The sequence below is a fragment of the Xenopus laevis genome, chromosome 5L (genome assembly GCF_017654675.1).
Source record: "Xenopus laevis strain J_2021 chromosome 5L, Xenopus_laevis_v10.1, whole genome shotgun sequence".
Taxonomy (NCBI): Eukaryota; Metazoa; Chordata; class Amphibia; order Anura; family Pipidae; genus Xenopus; species Xenopus laevis.
Genome location: NC_054379.1, coordinates 97,315,958 through 97,338,180, shown reverse-complemented (window position 1 = coordinate 97,338,180; position 22,223 = coordinate 97,315,958). Strand labels below are relative to the sequence as shown.

Genomic DNA, 22,223 nt, shown 5'->3' with positions numbered 1-22,223 from the left:
GACCTTAGATATATAACCCCTTAAATAGATAGATAAATAGTGTCTTATGTTTAGCATCTTCTTTTTTTTTTTTGGTTTTAACTATTTACCTTCTTCCTCCCCAGCTTCCAAGTGGGAGTTGCTGTTACTTTTTATTATTATCTTTTTATTCAGACCCTCTCCTGTTCATCTGCCAGTCTTATTTACCAACCACTTCCTTGTTGCTAAGGTAAACTGGACCCTAGCAAGCAGGGTCAATGGATGAGTTCAAATGTTGCTGTCCGTATTTACTGTTTTTTTTTTTCTTTATTAAATATAGGTAGAAAGGAAAACTCGAAAATATTTTTTTTTTAATGAAGGAAAATTCTAATTAAACTTAACATACAAATGTAAAAGAATTCCAGTGCCTTTAAAGTCATTTTTAAATGGAATTGCTATTAAAGATTGTCTTGTGGTTCAGCTGACATGCAAAACAGGGGCAATAAATTCTGCTTACAATTGCTGTTACATTTACAAATGTTAAAAACAATTTACTTTTGTAACTAAATTGTAATTACATTTAGTTTATTGTAATTAAACTGTAACAAAACTTCCTTGAATCACACATTTCTTAATTGAGGAAAATGATAATTTGGGGTTTACATCCCATTTAATTACCCCAGAATCTTTAAACTATTATACACTTATACCACTTGATCATCAAGATTGTTGCGATCCTTTCTTAGCAATTAGCATTTATTCTTGTGTAATTTCTTCTGATCACCAGATATTAGTTTTACAACGAGGGGACATAAAGGTGTGAATATAACTGTACATCAAATAAGTGTAAAAGTAGCACCTGTCTATAAATCTGCAACTTTTGTTCTTTTCCCCTGTGATATAATTTCCTGTGTAAATTCCCTGGTTGTGTTATTTTTTTTTATTGACGCTTAAAAACAAACATTATAACAAAATTGCTATTTAGCAATTTACAGTTGTCTTTACTGCAAATCGGTTAATTATAAAACGGTGAATGGAAATTACAGCTATTTATATAACTACACCAGAATTTACACCAGAAGTACACAGTTTAAGAAATGGTACACTAGTGAATTTGTACAAAACTGGTAAAGGAAATTCAATTGAAAACCTCTCTACAGGTATATAGGTAGAACTACAGTACGTGGGTTTCAAACAATATAACATCTTATTTAACATAGAAAATTGTGGTAACCTATCTGATTACAGAGCTATTTTCCCCCTTAGGGCGAACATCACACAAGGCATTTTGTTGCCTGTGGGAATTTGCCTCTCCCAAATATACCAGACATTAAAATTGTTTATTTCTATCCAGTTATAGGCAACTATAGACAACATGTGCCCTGTGTACAATTAATTCTAAGAGGGGGAGAAAAATTCTAATAAATCCTTATGTGTACCCTTAAATTATAATTGCACAAGATGACACCTGTTGGTGAACTATTACATTTGGTAATAGAGATTTAGCAGTCCGTATGTATATATTATGTAGGAGAAGATCATGTTATTTCTTGCAACTTGTCCCTGAATCGATTTTGCATTTTGGCAGTCGTTCTATGCAGCAGGGGGCAGGTAACTGAGAATTGGAGCTATTGAAAGGGTCATTTGCCTTTTTAGTATGACATAGAGAGTGATATTAATTTTTTTAAGCATTTCTAGTTTTTGAGTGATTTAGCTATTTATTCAGCAGCTCTCCATTTTCCAATTCAAGCAATCTGGCTGCTAGAGTCCAAAATTACCCTAGCAAGCTTGCATTGATTTGAATAAGAGACTGTGAATTGATTTGAATAAGAGACTGTGATAGGAATGGAAGAGGACCTGAATAGAAAGATGGCTAATAAAAAGTAATACCAATACATATGTAGTGTTTGTTTTTAGATGGGGTCAGTGACCCCCATTTGATAGCTGGAAAGAGTCAGAAGAAATATCAAATCATTCGAAAAACTATTAAAAAAAGAAAAATGCCAGTTGGAAAGTTGCTTAGAATTAGCCATCAATGTTATACAATATGATAATGAGAAATAAGATGTTGCATGAAAATAAGATGTTGCATGAAAATAAGATGTTGCATGATGTCCATGAAATTATACATGATGCTAAATGATAAGCTACAGACTCACTCCATTGTCATCCTGGTTGGTTAGAGGTTGTAGTGAAATTAATTAAGGACTGTGCAACAATATGGGACAAATTCACTAAAATGCGTAGTGGCTAACACTGGCGAGAATTCACCAGCGTGACGTAATTTTGCCACTTTGCAAATTTACTATCAGCACCCTAACGCTGGCGAAGTTGCACTCTGGCAAAGGGGGCAAAACTACACAAATTTACTAAGATTATTTTTTTTTGTGAACGTTACCTCCTTCGCCAGAGTTTACTTCGCCAGGTCAGAGCAGGCGAAGTTCAATAGAGTCGATAGCAGTTTGTAAAAAAAAAAAGTTGAAAAGATTTTTTAAGTCCCAAAAATGTTGAAATTTTTTCTAAGTCCCAAAAAAACACTGGCGTTTTTTGGGTGATAGGCTGAAAAAGAGCAAAATTTTTTTTAGGGTGCCCACCTTCCCCCCAAAATATGTTAACATATGGCACCTTGCATATACTGTGGGCACATGTGTAGGGCATTAGAACACCTATATAAACTTTTATTAAGTTTCCCTGGGCATGTGTAGTGTTCTGTATGCGCTGCAACATACACGTCCATTCAAATGTAAATTTGGCGCTGTATGCAAATTAGCCTTCGCTAGTGCAATTTTGCTTAACCTGACGAATTAAAGCTAGTGCAACATCGCTACCTTTCGTCTTCTGAGCGTAGTTTCGGATTTTAGTGAATTAGAGGCGGCCTGGTGAAAATTCACCAGGTGAAGTGCGGTGAAGGCTGCGCTAGCACAACTCCGCAGGTTAGTGAATTTGCCCCATATGAATGTGCAATTTCCTCAAGATGGCAACATTTTCTATGGTTTCTCTGAGTGAACCAGTTTCTTAAGCATAGTGATGGATTTACTATCTTCCCCAATACGTTTCTTCCACTCAGCCTTCCCCACTTCAGACATCTGGGTTGTCTAAACAGGTGCGGTCGGAAGGATGCTTACAGTAAATATAATAATAGAAGCAGAAACAAGGGCTCCCGGTGGTACTCACACCTCACATTCACTGTCTTGCAATAAAAATGCGTTGCTAATGGTTTCTCTCACACCCTTGCCCAAAGCTGCAGTGTGTTGCCCAATGTCTTAAAGCATACATGTTCTTATCTGATTGAAAGAACAACTGTACTGCAGAAGACAAACCTTAGTCATTTTGCTTGGAACAGAAATGTAAAATCTGTCTGTGTCTATACAGAAGCAGAAATAAGGGGCCGACCCAGGGCTGGAACTAGGGGTAGGCAGCAGAGGCACCTGCCTAGGGCGCAAAGCTTTGGGGGCGCCAGGCAAGTATCTCACATGCAGCCTACCCCTAGTCCGGTAATTGTTACCTAAGTGAAAAGTGGGTGCGCTCTCTGAAGGCAAAATGCTTTGCGCACGTGCGTCCTCGGTTGCGCGCGGTTGCGCATGTACGTCCTCGGTTGCGCATGTGCGTCCTCGGTTGCGCGCGGTTACGCACGCTCGTCCCCGGTTGCGAGCGGTTACGCACGCGTGTCCCCGGTTGCGCACTGCTGCAGTGGGGCTCGATGTGGTCGGCCGGGTGGCCTACTGCACGAGTTCTTTCATTCAGCTATTATTGCTGATGCTCTCTGAGAAGAACATTTAGAATAGGCACAATATCTTCAATATATTGTCAACGTAGCCTAACACTGGCCTTATTCTGTGCTTTAAAAGTATTCAATACACTTCTGTATAGTGATTTACACAAGGCATTAAACATTGGCTGACATTTCAGCTCACACATTAATATTGGTTCCAGGTGCCATATGCCTCAAACCTACTCTTGCTCACAACTTATTTTGCAAATTTTTCTGTCTCTGTTGTCTGATCCCAACGCAGAAGCCTCAATCCTGCAAAAGTAAGAGGTCATGCAGATTGGACAGCATACATTCACATCAACAGTTCATAGCAAAAAATGTTTTACTTTTATTCAGCTTCCATTAAGAGGCTAAACTTAGCTTGTTTCTTCAAAAGCTGTAAGCTGCTGATGCGGATGTGTGCCATCCAGTGAGCATGACACAGGCTAAACCTCTGCCCAACTTGAACAATACCATCTGATGAGACATTGCACCAGTATCTATGTAATTTTACTCTGCCCAAGGGCTGCTTAAATGGTGTGCAAAATGTGTTGCAGAAAGTTGACAAATACTTATTTAAAGGGGCAATATAGTCCCTTGTTTAACATGCGTCGATGAATATGGCTTGTCTTAAAAATAATTTCTGCCCGTTGCTTTAATTAAGAAATATTTATGGGCTTTATTATTCAACTAAACTGTGCAGAAGCAAATTAAAGTTATTTTAGTTTGCAAAACAAAATACAATACAATATACAAATATATGTAAGAAAAAGGGAGAGAGGCTTCAGGATTTCCAAATGATAGTTGTCAGTATGGAAATATATCCTGTAGCTTGAATAGCTTTACATTAGTTTAATGTGAGTTTATTTTCCTAATAAGCAAGGATAATGGAAGCAGCACTAAAGTTCACGTGCAAAGTTCAAAGTCCAAATAAATGATGCAATAAATTCAGCAAGTGTGGTTTATATAATAAGATATGTACTGGACTAAAATAAAAACACACCCATGAGTCTTAGGGGCAGATTTATCAAGGGTTGAATTCCGAATTCATGGTACTTATTTAAAACTCCCATGAACTCGAAATTCGACCAACTGCAATTTATTAAAAATTTAAATTTCAAACTCAAGTGAATGGGATTGACCTGCAAACTAGAATCGAATCGAGTTTATTTCTCCACGAAAAATGTCAGGAAGGCAGCAAACAACTCCAAATTGATCGCAGGATGTCCCCCTTAAGCCAATTTGAGTTCTTAAATGGCCAGTGTATGATAAATTTCAAAATTCGAATGTTTAAAAAAAACTTGAATCAAATTTTTTTTTTATTTCAAAAGATTTTATTTTCTGTAAAACTCTTACAAATTTTAACAATTCCCTACTCGAATTTGAAATTCTAAATTAGAATTTTCACTTCGACCCTTGATAAATCTGCCCCTAAAAGATGATTTAAGATTTACTCTAGGGATGCACCCAATCCACTATTTTGTATTCGGCTGAACCCCTGAATCCTTCGTGAAAGATTCGGCTGAATCCTAATTTGCATTTGCAAATATGGGGTGGGAAGGGGAAAACATTTTTTACTTCCTTGTTTTGTCAAAAAGTCACGTGATTTTCCTCCCCGTCCCTAATTTGCATATGCAGATTAGGATTCGGTTCGTCAGGGCAAAAGGATTCAGCCGAATCCTGCTGAAAAAGCCAGAATGCCGAACCGAATTCTGGATTTGGTGCATCCCCAATTTTTTCCCATAGCTTCTGGGCATAAATCAACTGAGCTGAAGAATAGCCTCAACCATAATTCGCCTAGTCTGAGGATGCAAAGGCAAGTCTGGTGCAACAGGTAATGTTCCTTAAAATCCACATCTTAGTGAATTTGCGTAGTTACGTCCATTCGCCAGAGTGAAAATTCGCCTGGTGTTAGAGTGCTAAGTAGCGCTACATCTCTTTCGCTAGCGAATTTACGCCAGCGCCTGTTAGTAAATCGACAAAGTCCCAAAATGACGTCACACTGGCGAATTTTCACCAGCGTTAGTCACTTAGCCGCATAGAATCCAGAGAGAGAGAGCAAGTGAGAGAAAGCATTAGCTGGTATAGTGCATCCAGTGTAAGAGTTCCACACAAAGCACATGCGTCCAGTCACAAAGTGTAAAAAGCTTCTAATTCCCCGCTGGCTGTATGAGGTGCAAACATCGTGACAGCTAAAATACAGGACAAAATGCATTGGCTGCTGGGAGAGAACTTCTGCCTGAAAGATATGTGTAAGAAATGGAGAGTTACCATGCCGACTGCTTTAACAAGGTTTGTAACAACATGCTCATATCTATTAACATCAAAACTTGCCTTTCTCCTACTTGTCAACAAAAAAAAAAAAGAACTCTGTTTGTTTTAGTGCAATAAAATGAAAAACAGTCGCTGCAGTGGTATGTTCAGGGACACAGCCTTTGTAAGTGTGAGAGAATTTTAGCAATTATGTTAAATTTTCTTAATAGCTCTTTTAAGAGATAATTATACAGGGGAGTTTGGGCCCCATGTTTTAGGGCTACTGAAACACAGCCAATAGCACCCTGTTTGTGATCTCCCTAAAGCTCTTGGGGCTCATTTATCAACAGTGGGCAAATTTGCCCATGGACAGTTACCCATAGCAACCAATCAGTGATTAGCTAAAGCCAGCTGCAAGTAGAACAATGAATGCAACAATCTGATTGGTTGCCATGGGCAAATTTGCCCAGTGTTGATAAATGACCCCCAATGACTTCTACTCATTGAAGTTGGCTAGGAGCCAGTTTGAATTGTAGCTGTGGTTTCCAACACCTCAGAGTAGGGCCCTAGGATCACACCACCGCTTATGGAGGGATGAGCGAGAAAGAATGGTAACTAATGGGTGCTTTTCTGAACCCCAACATGTACAGTGAACCCCATCTTGTTATGCCTCATGCCTACAAACATACCATTTGCTTAACACCAAACCTTCAATTTAAGGGAGAAAATACCACCCTTTGTGGATGGATCTGGGATGTGTCCCTATGCTGCCCATACTAGGTGCTGTACAGATTCTCTGTAAAACAGCGAGACTTCAAGTCCCACAATCCACTACTTTACAATGTAACAAGTTGAGGGCGGGTTACACGGTGGGGGGTTAGAAGTGGTTTCTTCATGTCAGACTATTATTTCCTTTTATATTTGTGGAATCGGGTACATCTGTGTAATAAGTTCAAATAGTGTTTGTGCAACTTTTTCACATAAACCAAACTGAATACGCATGTCACAAATGGACGGTATTAGCTTCCTTTAGAGGAATTGTTCAGTATAAAAATAAAAACTAGGTAAATAGACAGGCTGTGCAAAATAAAAAAAATGTTTGTTTGTTACAAAAATGTAATGTATAAAGGCTGGAGTGACTGAATGTGTAACATAATAACCAGAACACCACTTCCTGCTATGCAGCTGTCTTGGTTTCCACTGATTGGTTACCAGGCAGTAACCAATCAGGGACTTGAGTGGGGGCCACATGGGCCATAACTGTTGCTTTTGAATCTGAGCTGAATGCTAAGGATTAATTGCAAACTCACTGAACATTTATGTCCCACTTGGCCCCCCTTAAAGTCACTGACTAACTCAGAGTTAGAGCTGAAAAGCAGGAAGTTGGGTTCTGTTCTGTTAGACATCCAGTCAAAAATGAAGATAAGAAGTCAGCACTCACCCATAGGGTATATTGGATGCAGGTGCAGGTCTGAGGTGGCCACTTCCACCCGTTCTGTAAACAAATTCGATGAACAGACAGCACCACACTTGAGATAAATTCATAAAAGGCCTTTATTCCAACAGGGCTTATTTCAGGATAAACAAATAGCAGCGACGTTTCAGGCTTACAATCGCCTTTTTTCATCCAGTCAATCCAGCATTTATAAATTAAATTTTTGGCTAACTAACTATATTAGAACCATTGTTTATTTTGCACAGTCTAGCTATTTACCCAGTGTTTATGTTTACACTGAACTGTTCCTTTAAGAAATTACGGGCAGATGTGTACAGCTGGACGAGCCAAAAGAACACGCATCTTTCTTTTTTTAACTGTGATTTAAAGTGATGTAAATGTCAGTGGGCAGGTAAATGTCAGCACCTGTGCAGTTCTATACACAGGATACTGTTAGCTAAGGATAGGAATTCAATATGTTTTCATTAATTTCCATAGCGTTTAGCCTATATTGTGCAAAGGAAGAAGAGACCGGGCATAGGGAGAACTACTGAAACCTTACTGCCATTCTTAAGCCTTCTACACACGTTTTCAACAAATAAATCTATCCACATTGACTTTACAATTTGTTGTTGTCCAGCACAAATTCAGTTATCTTGGATAGAGCAGCAGTGAACTGATGGAGCATACACTGTATTAGACTGAAGAAACAGATTACAAAGCCCAAAGCTTGTTGCTGTATCATTCTACAGCATAATGAACAGCAACCCGATGACTAATGTTTATTTAGTTAAACCTATAAAATGATGAGAAACCTAATACCTAATTGTCACATACAGTAGCTAAACAAATATTAAACAAATCTACAGTTTTAATCACAGAGGGGCTTTCCAAAACAGAAAAAAAGAGCAGGTGTGTGCTGCCCAGAGGCTGTGAGATGTCTCTAACACAGGAGGATAGATCTTCCATCCTACTGGAGAATATATGCTACAATCACAGAGGCTGCATTTCATATCTACAAATTAATATTGCAATGGGCAAGAGCAGGGTAATGAATTCGATGAATTCCCAAAGAAGGTGGTAACTTGTGAGTTCCTGTTGGAGGCTGGTGCTGTTATAGCCTGGAGCTTGCGGTCTCAGTAGTTGAAAACCTGTGTCTGCGCTCTAATGAAATTCATTTCCAAGTTGCTACATTTCACTGCATAGCAATAACACATTTTTCCACATGATTAATGGAAGCAAGCAAGCAACTTTGTACTTTTTTCCATCCTGAACTTGTATACAGTTAAAACTTATTTTACCTTTGCTTGTTACAGTCTATGGAAAGATTGTTTCCTGCTGGAGCAAACTGCCTTTTTGTGAAGAAACTGTGTGATTGCTGCATGCACCCTTACACACAAGACGTTGCAGCTATATACAGTAGGTTTTGGATTTTTCTTATTCAAGGGGTATATCACATTGCAAGAACTGAGCCTCGTATAGACTAGTTTTTTATTAATCATTAATAGTGCATTTATAATGGGTTCTGTTTTTGCTGCCTAAATCTTTAATAGCTTATACTATAATAATAGGCCAGCTTTCAAGGGACCCCTTGTCAGGTTCTCTGGTGGTCCCCAGGTACCAATAGGAAAACCAAGGGCAGTGTCGGACTGGGACACCAGGGGCCCACCCAAAAACCTGAGACCAGGGGTCCACCAAGAAAATTTAGACCAGGGGCCCACTCTTAGTACTATTATTCTTCCTCTCCTCACTCAACCGCTATTCTCCTAGTCTCTTTCCTTTACATACTATAACCTATTATTCCATCTATTTAGCCTCTTTGTTCTCATAGAAATAGGGATTGACCATGAAATAGGCCAAGTGTTTATCAGCACAAGGGCCCACTGACACCTGGGCCCACCGGGAGTTTTCCTGGTATCCCGGTGGGCCAGTCCGACACTGACCAAGGGGATTTATGAAAAGTTGTGTTTTCCTGAAAAAATTTGAGTTTTTCAAGGGTAGTGATAAGTTTCAGTCAAAAAAACCAAAAATTTTCAGGTAAAAAAAATCACATATTTTTGAAAAAAACCGTGATTTGTTTTTTTGAGATTTATTATATCCCAAAGCTGGAAATAACTTGAACCCAACAATACTCCAGCTAAAATCTGTCGAGGTCCTGTAGAATTCAATGGCAGAGGTCCCTTCAATAATTTGAAGATGATAATAGCCTTCATGGTGTTCTGTTTTTTTTTTCTGTAGGTTTCTCTCTAAAACTCGATTCATTTGCAGCAAAGTTTGAGGCAGCATGCTGGGGGTGGAGGAATACCATACACTAGACCCTGATATCTGCCCCCCTTGTACCCATGAACCCCTGCAAGCATGTGGCCTACTTGTATGCTACCACTGTTTTTTATGTGCAAATAACAGGTTTTGGGTGGAGGACCCCGTGCACATCAGTACTAATCCTGGCAGGAAATAATATAATAAACACAATCTTAAGGGAGAGACAAATATGTCAGGAGTGCAGATGGAAAAAAATATGCTTAAGTTTTATAGCAGTCATTTCACAGAAATATGATGTATTTTAGCATTTGAAAAAGCTGGGGCATTAGAAGGCATTTGGGAATGAACGTCTATGAATCACAAGGTCTGAATTCTCAGCACTGTGGAGTCAGTTGGTGGCTACTGTGTGTGTACATAAAACCAACCAACCATGAGCTGCTGACAGCTAGACAGAGAGCTTAACTCCACACTTCAAGATTGATGAGATCAATTTTGAAGCTTTTCTGCCTTCATCTACAGGGGATGTATGTCAGTGATTTCCCCCCCAAGCCTTGTGTCTCTAGCATCCATCTACAGCTCTCATTGTCATCACATTATAGAACTGCAGCACAATAAGTCATTTTGTCATTCCAAACTTGCGATTTACTACATAAATATATGCTTATATAATTACTCAAGGTGCACTCACACAGCTCAGTGAGATTCGTTTATGATAATTGTTATCCATACTTGTGAATAAGTAAAAAGGACAGTTTGCACAAATGATACACTGTGAAGTTTTGGATAATAGTTTGCTATGTTTGTCTATGCAGGGATAATCGGGGTCATTTACTGTAACCTTGGATGCACAAATATGTACTCTATAGTGTTTAGTTAAAAAATCTCATGTATTCAGGGTCTGGCTTAACCATTTTTCCTAGAACTGGATTGGAAATCTGGCACTAGGTGCAGAGTGCAGTCTCATTGGGTATAAGGCAATCCTGTCCTTATCAATCCCTGGCGATCCCTTACTGATACATCAGAATGACATGAATTAGGGGACAGGTAGGAGACAGGAGGGAGTGTTCATGTGCCGTCCCTTCATTAATAATTTACTGCTGAACACTGGCAGTGTTGTATTAATGGGAGGAACATGGCAATATTTCACAGGGCAGAACAATAACAAATTGCATCCATTTTTTTGCACTCAATGCTATGCCAAAGGATGCTAAATAGCATTGTTAAGTTATTCACTCAATCACAGCAGAAGGAATGCTGGAAAGGGAAACCCAGTATCACTCTTAAAATGTGTATTTCCCTCGAATATTCTATAGTTGAACCACTGGGTCTTAAAGCACTGCCTTTAAAACACTATACAGGGTTTACCTCCCAGAATCCATTCTGCTCTGCATACAAATAAGGTGGCAATCTCCTCAACCAAAATAAGTGTCTAGTGGTTTTACTGAAGAACAAATAGTGACTCTTCCCACATTAGTCTGCGTTTGTACAGAATTATAAAACTTCTCCCAATGTTAGAAACCTCTTGCAGTGTAATTTTTTTTACATTTTAACAGCAACGTGCCTCTAATTTCTTCTTGATCCTTTTATGTTTTTCATTTCATGATCTGACTAATACAGAGAGGCTTGGGCAGCAGCATCTGTGGCTAAAGGAGTTTAAGTTCTCAGAGTGTACTGAACTGTAAATCCCAGAATCACCAAGTGGGTGGCCAACTGATTCCACTTTGCAGAAATTACTTAAATTAAAAGCAGCATGGAACCTCTAATGCAGAAATCTGTAAGTCCCCTATTTGCTGGGTAGAGCATTGCACATATATTCCTGTATTTAATGGATAGCCCTGTGTCTACAGCACACATTTCTGAATTGTCTTACTGTGATTGCCCTTATTACTTGTCCTAGAAATACATTTCCCATATTCACTGCCCTTGTGTATCCCACGGTAAATCTATCCTATCACAGGATCTTGTATACCATGAAACATGGGCTATTTAATCTTTCTGTCAGACCTCTCTTATCTCTTTTATGTTTATGTCATGCTTAGTGAGTCCCTATGCTCTCAGATTGCACGGATACTGCCCTATATCATCTCCTTGTCTTGCTCTTCGTTTGCATGTCATGGTTACATATTTAAAGGTGAGTCAAAGAAACAGAGTTTGAGCAGTGAAAGGAACCCGTTGGGCCATTTAATTCATATGCCATCATTTCCAGAAATGGCTCATCCTTTATTTATGTTTGAGATTATATCAGGTTATGGGTAAAAGCCCTTTTGAATTCTGCTACTGAATGAATGAAAAGTGTCTGTTATTTTGAGAAATGATTAGAAAAGGGTAAGTGAAAGCTTCAGTTACTTCTTTGGATGATATCATAATTATTTTATAATCTAGCCCCTTGAGTACTGAATAACTGACCCACTACGCAGAACATACCTGATCTAGACAGATATATAATAATAATCAGTGTGCTTACTGTATCCAGATATTATTATTATAATGTTGTAAGGTCTCGCAACTGTGACTGAGACCATATAGAACAATGCTGTAAGAGGATATGGACATATGTTGGGGACAGCAGAAGCAGGGTAGATAATGGTGGAAGTAAGGGGGCATTTAATTACCCTTCGATGCAGAGTCAGCGCAGTGGAGCTCACGGGCGCCATCTTCACTGCTTCGGGAATCTTCAGTAAGTAAGTGTCGTATCGGCACATGCACAGTTGTAGCAATTTTCCCGTCCCGAACAACTGTGCATGCACTGACAGCCACGGAAATTGCCAAAGGGACCTGAAGATTCCCAAAGTGGTGAAGATGGCCCCAGTGAGCTCTGCTGCGCTGACTCTGCATCAAGGGGTAATTAAAGACTTAGGGGCAGGGGTGCTCAACCAATGAGGTGAGTTGAGGCACTTGCCTCAGGCGGCAGCGCCCCCCTGGTTGCCAGGGGTGGCAAAAATGCACCCGAGCCGAATTTCAGCTTTTCAACCTGGAAATTCGGCTCTTCTAGTGCAGAGAACGAAATTGCGCTCTCTGCACTAGCGACGTGGACTGACCCCTCCAGCGCGACATGCTCAGGCGGCAAAATGACCAGGATCGCCCCTGCTTAGGGGCATTTACAGGTATTAACACCTGTATGGGGGGAACAGGGAGGGGGGACAATGGAAGGTAGGGTGTAGGGGTTTTTATTAGTTTGGGGGTTTAATTTCTACTTTAAAACACTTTCCTTTTTTGATTTTATGATTCCTTTAAGCACAGGGGGAATAGCAGCTGCCAGGGATGCAATTCTGCAGATTCACAGTGCTTTTAGTGCTTTTGAAGCATTATTATCATGATTATCAGCTCCCATTGCCTGCCTTCAGTAGTGTACAGCTATTTTACTGGTGCTTGTTTTGGAGGTTCAATAATATATTGCAGAGATCTGAATCATTGTGTGTTACCAGCTTTTTTGGCTCCCCACAGTCTTATAAAGAGGCAGCTGCAGGCTTAACACTTCTAGCACAGACTATAAGGTTTTTAGAACAGGTTGCACGTTAATGTAAATGGCAAATTGTTTCAAAATGTCTTGCAGGACAGGACCTATCTGTGCAATGTATCAGTAAAATGGCTCACAGCAAGGCATCCATTAAAACTGCATCTTTATGTTGTCAGCTGAAATACATTGTTTCATGCAATTACACTGGACAGAAGCACAATATGCCCAAGTAAAAACAATGAATGAATGAACAAATAAATAAATAGCTAAAAGACTGATATTATAGGTGGTATAGAGGCAGAATTTATTTGGTGCAAGTATGTGAGCCAATTGGTGCAACACAAGAGGAACCATAGAACAGGGCAGACTGCAATACACACATTTTACACAGCTGGAACAACTGGCATATTGCCTCTCGGTACAAGTATAAATGAGTACAAGTAAGATCATGCACTTTATTTAATTATCTTTGACTGAGCAATTCTGTTCTGACATTTGCACCTAGTGCCGCACCTCTCAGTTGAACATGAACCTTCTAATATATCTGCAGCCACTAGAGTTAAAGATACACACGCTACTTTAAATACTAAAAATAAATTACTAATATGTGGATTAAATTATGGCTTTATTACCATTAGCTGGAAGTTATAATTCAGATAAAGATGTGGTGCAGTACTGTAGATTTCACAGCGCTGAAGCAAATTGCACATGTTATACTATGAACTTACCTGCCATATCAATAGCAAACGGCCTGTCTGCCCTCCATCCAGTGTACCAACTGACGACTTTTCCATTCTCAACAACCGGACGTTCATATCGGCGCCCACCTACTAGTCCCACGGGCCACACAGAGACCTTCTGAGTTGTTCGCATCTGTGCAAAGAAGAAGTGCCTTTGAATTATTCATCTGTATAAGTCTGAGAAAAAACTTTACTCTGTAACCATCAGTTGCAGCATGTACCAAATCTGCATCTTGCATTAACTTTTGTGGAGATCGATATGGATCATCTGTAATACAAAAAACTATTTTAAAATAAAATAAAGCAATTACGTTGGTGAGGAACTAACTTGCATGTTCTGGGAATGAGCTGGGCATGTTAATCTTGTTCAACACCTAAACTACATAAGTCCTGGATGTCATTAGACTACATAAAACTATTTTTCATCATTTAGTGCTCCACCTGCCCTACAGAAATAATGTTTCTATTTTGTCACAGTCATTAGTGAGAAGTAACCCTAGCTTTACTCTGGAACTATCAAGTCTACTTTTCACTATTCTGAAACCATTTTCTATTCTTCTTTGTCTTTACTCCAAATTGTTGCCCTATATTCTCCCTTATAAAGAACAAGATAAGCTAATAAATATATAATTATAAGGACAAGCTTATTAGAGCAAGACCTGACATTTTTATCTAACATTCTAACATTATGATGTCTTGCCCTTTTTACAATGAGTTCTTCTGCATCAATACCTGCTTAAAGGGGGACAGGAAGGACTGAGTGTCTGCAACTATATCGAAGTGCAAAGAGCACATTTTGATGCAAGTACCTTTTAAGGGGTCATTCACTCTCAAATTAACTTTTAGTATGATGTAGAGAATGATATGCTGAGACAAGTTGCAATTAATTTTCATTTTTTATTATTGGTAGTTTTTGCGTTATTTAGCTTTTTATTCAGCAGCTCTCCAGTTTGCAATTTTGGAAACCATACACTGATTTGAATAGGAGACTGGAATATGAATAGGAGAGAGGCCTGAAAGATAAAAATTGCTAAAAAGTAGCAATAACAATCCATTTGTAGCCTTACAAAATATTTTGTTTTTAGATGTGGTCGGTGACCCCCATTCAAAATCTGGAAAGATTTAGAAGAAAAAAGGCAAATAATTAAAAAACTATAAAAAAGAAAAAAATCAAGACCAATTGAAAAGTTACTTAGAATTAGCCAATTAAAAGAATGGACAGAATGTATTTCAGCATACATTCTTTATTTTACTTGTGTTGAAAAATGGTGTATATAGATGTATAATGCCCCTTTCCTTTTCTAGTTTTATGCTTATTCAATGTGGAAATCCTCTCGCATACAATGGGTTGAGTAAAAGTAAAGCTCACCCTGTGTTTTCTCTTTATATATTTTGCTCCACATACAAAACTCCAAAACGAGCGCACAAGTGTTTTCTGCATCATTGCATGCAGAATTTTGAATCATTCAGAACCTCGTAACACATCTTGTTGAGAAAATCCTTCTCAGATTTGTATTAATAATTTATAGTGCACCAGTTTAGGAAGAACCCTAGAGATCTCAAGAGCTTTGCTTTCTTTCAGCTATTGCTTGAAAGGAAATATTGCAAACTTAAAAGCCACGAGCTGCACCAAAATTAGATTTTGTTTGGTAGCTTTCTCCTTGGTCGACTCTGTTCCTTGCACATACTGTGTTCTCCTGACTATGAAAATGCCAGTTTGGGGCTCATTTACTTGCACGTATGGGATCCATTATATGGAAACTCATTATCCAGAAAGCTCAAAATTACGGAAAGGCCATCTCCCATAGGCTCCATTATAATCAAATAATTCAAATGTTTTTAAAGGGAAACTCCACACAAATATAACTTAAGCTCTTTGAAAAGTAAACAGAATTTCAAACAACTTTGCAATATACATCAATGATTCTCATGATTCTAATGGTTTCTGACAGTTCCCTAAGCCTAGCCCCCTACTCTCCTGCTGATCTCTCTGACTACTTTGCTGAGCTGGCTGACTACTGTAACTTTGTATCAACAGCCATCTGTCCTCAGCCTGCATCCTCCAAACCCACAATTCCCTGCACATGTGATTTCAATAAGGAACAGAACATCACAGTGCAATGCATTGTGGGTTATGTAGTTCCTGAATGCTGTCTGTAAACTGTGGAGAAGTTGTTACAATTTGTAATATCAGTGTTTTAGTCCCTCCTTTCCTGACAGGATTTCAAATGATGCAGAAAGAGAAGAACGGGTAACCAGCTGAATTTCAGCATAGAAAATGGGATTTATTCATACTTTTAGAAGAAACAGGTAACGGTGATGGGTATATTAGGGGTTTCTGTGTTATGTGGACCTCTTAGAGCCAGAGTTCCCCTTTAAATTATTTATTTTTTCTCAGTAATAATAAAACAATACCTTGTACTTGATCCCAACTAAGATATAATTAATCCTTATCGGAAGCAGAGCCAGTCTTTTTGGTTTAATAAATGTTTAAATGCTTTCTTTAGTAGACTTAAGGTATCAAGAGCCAAATTACAGAAAGATCAAAAAAACCTCAGGTCCCGAGCATTCTGAATAACTGGTTCCATACCTATATTAAGCAAATATGCCCCATGCAGAACCTGAAACTTACATTTATTGGTTCCTCTTTAGTAGACTGGTAAAAATCTGATTTCTGATTGGTAGCTAAGAGTTACATTGAGAGAACTGTAGGCAGTATTAGAAAATAAATGTGTATATATCTCTCTACCAATGTAAAAATATTTCAGGGCCAGTATCCATTGGCCTACCAGCTTTCAATAAAGTACAGTATTGTTTTGTCAACTATTTTTGTTTATTAGCAATTGTATATACCGCAGTGAAAATTGAAATCTGAATTGCAGTGCATACCTATAAGCAAAGCAAAAGAAATGCCCCAAGTTCTTTTAACAAAAAAAATTAAATGATTTAATGAAATAATTCTGTTTCAAGATTCCTATAAACCCTTCCTTACCCCTTTCAGAGATAGGGGAAGGGTACATGCTCATCCACTTCTAACACACAAAAAAATAATAATAAATATATATATATATATATATATGTACAGTCCAGAAGGAGCCGCACTTCTGTACTGTATATAATGTTTTGACCCAGCACCCTCATCAACATAAGACTTACTCAGCGTGCAAATGTTAAATTCCATATGTATATTTGTATATTGTTCCACCAGCTGCACTCGGATTCCAGATTTACCTTCAATAATTGTGGGTGTAGGGTTAAATAAATATGCAGTATTCTTCAAAAGAACCCGCACAGTACAGATTCACACAATAAAATCAACTTAATTTGCAACTTACTGGAATATGTAATAGTATGTAATTAATAGTTTTATTAGATGGGCTATTTGCAGAAGGACAATGGTTGATGATGGTTTACATTGTTCTTCTTCCTATGGCAAATTGTGCCTGTGAGAGAGCGGTCAGTCTTGTCTCAATGTGGTTCCTGTACCAGGTCAGTGCGCCATGGGTGAATTACTTACTCATTGGCATGGTCTTAACAATGTAAGAAATGTTTATTATGTAAACTGTGTAATTAGAGAAAATATTGGTAAGAATTTCATATGTAACATGTTTAATAGCTCGGCACACATGTAATGCTTAGGGAAGTGTCAAAAGTGGCCAATATAAATGCTTCCATGCATATACAGTGACAATCTGTAATGCTAGTGCAAAGAATATAAGAGTTTGATTAAAGGAGAACGAAACCCTAAAAATGAATATGGCTAAAAATACCATATTTTATATACTAAACAAATTGCACCAGCCTAAAGTTTCAGCTTCTCAATAGCAGCAATGATCCAGGACTTCAAACTTGTCACAGGGGGTCACCATCTTGGAAAGTGTCTGCGACACTCACATGCTCAGTGGGCTCTGAGCAGCTGTTGAAAAGCTAAGCTTAGGGGTTATCAAGCAGAAAATGAGGTTTGTCTGTAATATAAGCTGATGCTACACGGCTGATTATTAAATTCTGATGCAAGTTGCACTGGTTTCTGTGCTGATTTGAAGTAATTATCTGTATTAATTACTAATCAGCCTAATTTTGTGACATTTATATTCTATGTGTACTGTATATTGTGAGTGGATCTCTAAGCTCAGTAAGTGACAGCAGCAAAGAGCATGTGCAGTGAATCAGCAGAAAAGAAGATGGGGAGCTACTGGGGCATCTTTGGAGACACAGATCTTCCCTGCTAAAGGGCTGTGGTTGCCTGGGGCTGGTACAAAAGTCCAAAACATAATGTACAACATTAAACAGGAATATCCAGTGCCCCAGTTTTGGCTGGAAAAAATCTTGGGTTTGCTCCACCACATGTTCCTGTCATCACACAAAATTCCTTAAAGTACTTGAGAAAGGGCTTGCGGCCCGAAACGTGTAGTGGCACATTAAAATAAATTTAATTGCAGCAAAGACCTGCTTCCTGAGGCTTCCTTCACTGTTTTTTAGCTTATAACTATAGTGTACAACATTACAAGCTTCTTCTTTAGTTAGGCTTTAGTTTTCCTTTAATGCAAAGTTACTATAATAATAAAATAAAAGAACATATTGTTGCAAATAAAAATTTAGATATTTAAGTGAAGAACCCATTTAAAGCTATATAAATACGTATTCAGAATATTGAAGGACAGTGGCAAAAGGAATTGATGCAGTAAACATTGATATTCTGATGATTGATAAATGGGGCCCAACGTTTTATTGATGATATGAATAGTAGATGACTTTTTATTATTTCTAAGTGATTAACTAGTCTCGCTTTGTTATACCATTACTTTATTTTGGTTCCTGAACGTCAGGAAAGGGTTAAAAAATGAGAACCATATTGAGCTTCTGCTAATCCTCCTTGATTCCCTAGTTCGGAATTAGATAAATCTGCCTGTAAATGATTTTTATAGTGTTGTGTCCTATGTATCTATGTATTCTGTGATTTATAGGTGTATCCTCCCCTTTTCTCTGGCTTAGAGTTTGAAAAGTTGAAATACATCTGAATACTAAATGGTGTGGTTGCTTTTTACTACCTAATTTATACCTATTGATTGTCCAAGTGCTAATTTGGAATAATTCCTTCCCTAGTTTAAATACATTCATGGAATGAAAATTAGAAAGGAGAATTTATGGGCACACTTTAGAGGGATCTCTTATACAGTAGTTTGTGAAACACCAGAATTATTTATTGACCATTAATTCCAGTGGCGTAACTACCGGGGGAGCAGGGGGTGCGATAGGCCAGGGCCCGCACCCCCTCAGGGCCCCCCCGGCAGCTCAAGCGCCACGATTCCCGGCGATTCCGTGTGTACGGAGGGGGGCCCGGCAGCGCGTCCCGCGCCAGGGCCCGCCCACCTCTAGTTACATCACTAATTAATTCCATCATATCCTTATGATTATACAGGAATGGGACCTGTTGTCCAGAATGCTCTGGACCTGGTGTAGTCTACTTAAATCATTTAAACATGAATTAAATCCAATAGGGTTGTGTTGCCTCTAATAAGGATTAATTATATCTTAGCTGGAATAATTATTATTATGTTTTATTATTGCATATAAAAAGGAAATCATTTTTTTAAAAGGTAAAATTATTTGCTTATAATTAGCGACGAGCAAATTTTTTGCCAGCCATGAATTTGCGGCTAAAGTTCGCATTTCTCCATCTGCGAATTTTTCTTCTTTTGCCGCAACAAAAAAAAAAAACATAAGAAAAAAACCCATTGATTTTAATGCACTTGGACAAAAAAATAGTAAAAAAAGTGCACTAAAATATTTTGCAAACTGGTGATAAATACAGTATACTGTATATATATATATATATATATATATATATATATATATATATATATATATATATATATATATATATATATATATATATATAATACACAAAAGCCATGAATATCCTGTAAATTATATCCTTATAAACGGTGAGTTCTGATGTCATCAGTTATAAACGGTGAGTTCTGATGTCATTTCTGTCACATGACTCACTTAAATTTGTGTATTATAATAAATAAAGTACCCCCAGTTGCAAAATATGAGGATATTAGAAGTTACCTTCGGCCTCGTGTTTTTATATGGTCATGAAACTCCTCGGTAGCTTATAATATCCTTATATTTTACAAGAGGGGGTACTTTATTCACTATATATCTATATATATCTATATATATAGATATTTTCACAATTCTAATTTTGCTGACATTTTCTATATAAGGAAGACCCCCCCCTCCCCCAAGTGAACCCTCTTTATTTCAGACTGAGCTCTCCGGCTAAACTCAATACAATGTAAATGCACCTGCCTCTATTCCATTTGCTATTTATATTCTTTTTGCACAATTAAAGTCCTCTTTCTGTACCCGCGGTAGTTCAAACATTAGTGATTACAGTATAGGCTAACAGTTGTATGTGATTTGTGCAATTGCTACTGTTCTGCAGAGATGTCAAATCATGGCCCACCAGGCAGCTGATCTATAATATAGCTGCACCTGCCAGCATCTCTCAGTAGCCAGAAACAGCTAGAGGAGGTGATGTGTAGTTTACCATATTGTCATGTACTAGAAAATATAGCTAATATATAAGGAGAAATACCCCAGCATCATTCATTAGAATTCCTTGTTAGAAAGGTGACAATACATTCACTTATAGTAATTTTTAATTGTAAGTGCTCCAAGTGACTAAGACCCTATAGGGCAGTGATCCCCAACCAGTAGCTCGCGAGCAACATGTTGCTCACCAACCCCTTGGATGTTGCTCTCAGTGGCCTCAAAGAAGATGATTATTTTTGAATTCCAGGCTTGGAGGCAAGTTTTGGTTGTATAAAAACCAGATGCACTGCCAAACAGAACCTCCTGTAGGCTGCCAGTTCACATAGGAGGCTACCAAATTGCCATTTACAGCCCTTATTTGGCACCCCAAGAACTTTTTGCATGTTTGTGTTGCTCCCCAACTCATTTTATTTTTGAATGTAACTCATGGGTAAAAAAGGTTGGGGACCCCTGCTATAGGGATATAAACGAGCTGGAGAGAGTGCACCTAAATTGGTTAGAGGGATGAAGACTTCAATTATGAGGGTAGACTGTCAAGGTTGGGGTTGTTTTCTCTGGAAAAAAGGTGCTTGCGAGGGGACATGATTTTACAAGTACATTAGGGACATTATAGACAAATAGCAGGGGACCTTTTTACCCATAAAGTAGATCACCGTACCAGAGGCCACCCCTTTAGACTAGAAGAAAAGAACTTTCATTTGAAGCAACGTAGGGGGTTCTTCACAGTCAGGACAGTGAGGTTGTGGAATGCACTGCCAGGTGATGTTGTGATGGCTGATTCAGTTAATGCCTTTAAGAATGGCTTGGATGATTTTTTGGACGGACATAATATCAAAGGCTATTGTGATACTAAGCTCTATAGTTAGTATAGGTATGGGTATATAGAATTTAATTAAAAGTAGGGAGGGGTGTGTGTGGATGCTGGGTTTTCATTTGGAGGGGTTGAACTTGATGGACTTTGTCTTTTTTCAACCAAATTTAACTATGTAACTATGTAACTATACACTGATTCATGTACATCTCCTTTGTTGTACAGCACAAATATCATTCCCAGAGACTGTATAGGCTTCAATGAAGCTCATTGTTTCAAACTCCAATTTTCGTGCCATTCAATCTTAGGAATTGTGTCAGAAGTGAATGCTACAAGTGGAAATGTTAAAGGTGAACAATACCCTTTTCAGTGTTTATCGTTGCATGCAAGTTACCATGGTAATGTAACAATATAAAAGGAAAAAGAACAGATCATCATATCAGTTTCATATGAATTACAAAAATGATAATATAATTCCTATATATTTTTCATTACTGTTATTTTAGGTTTTTGTACAGTAAGGTTGTAAAGTACAGGTTGTAAAGTTTTCCAGATTTTTCTTTCTGTATTTTGGTTCTCCATACCTTAAGCCTGCTAAAAAAAAATATCATTTAAACATTAATTAAATCCAATAGGATTGTTATGGCTCTAATAAGGACATCTTAGCTGGTATAAAGTACAAGGTACTGTTTTATTATTACAGAGAAAAGGGAAATCATTTTTTTTAAAAAAAAAATTGGATTATTTGATTAAAATGGAGTCTATAGGACATGTCATTCCTGTAATTCAGAGCTTTCTGGATAAAGGGTTTCCAGATAATGGATCTTATTATTGTACCTTTATCTATGGATTCTCTCTCTTTCCAACTTAACGTACATAACGGATTACCAACGCTAAAGCTGCCCATGCACATAAAGATCTCTTCATTGTCAAATAAGTAGATATTTAACTTATGTTGCAGAATCATGAATTATGGTAAAGTGCGCACATCA

At 38.0% G+C, this 22,223-nt stretch overlaps 1 protein-coding gene across 2 annotated transcripts in view; it reads right to left on the bottom strand.

Moving 5' to 3' along the window:
* LOC108716933 (galactosylgalactosylxylosylprotein 3-beta-glucuronosyltransferase 2) overlaps nucleotides 1–22,223 on the bottom strand; it is a 78,926-nt gene that overhangs the window by 2,518 nt on the left and 54,185 nt on the right. For both annotated transcript variants that reach the window (XM_041563149.1, XM_018263525.2), the window contains one exon: nucleotides 13,845–13,989. In XM_041563149.1, the coding sequence (XP_041419083.1) occupies nucleotides 13,845–13,989 (145 nt within the window). The remainder of the gene's footprint in view (nucleotides 1–13,844; nucleotides 13,990–22,223) is intronic.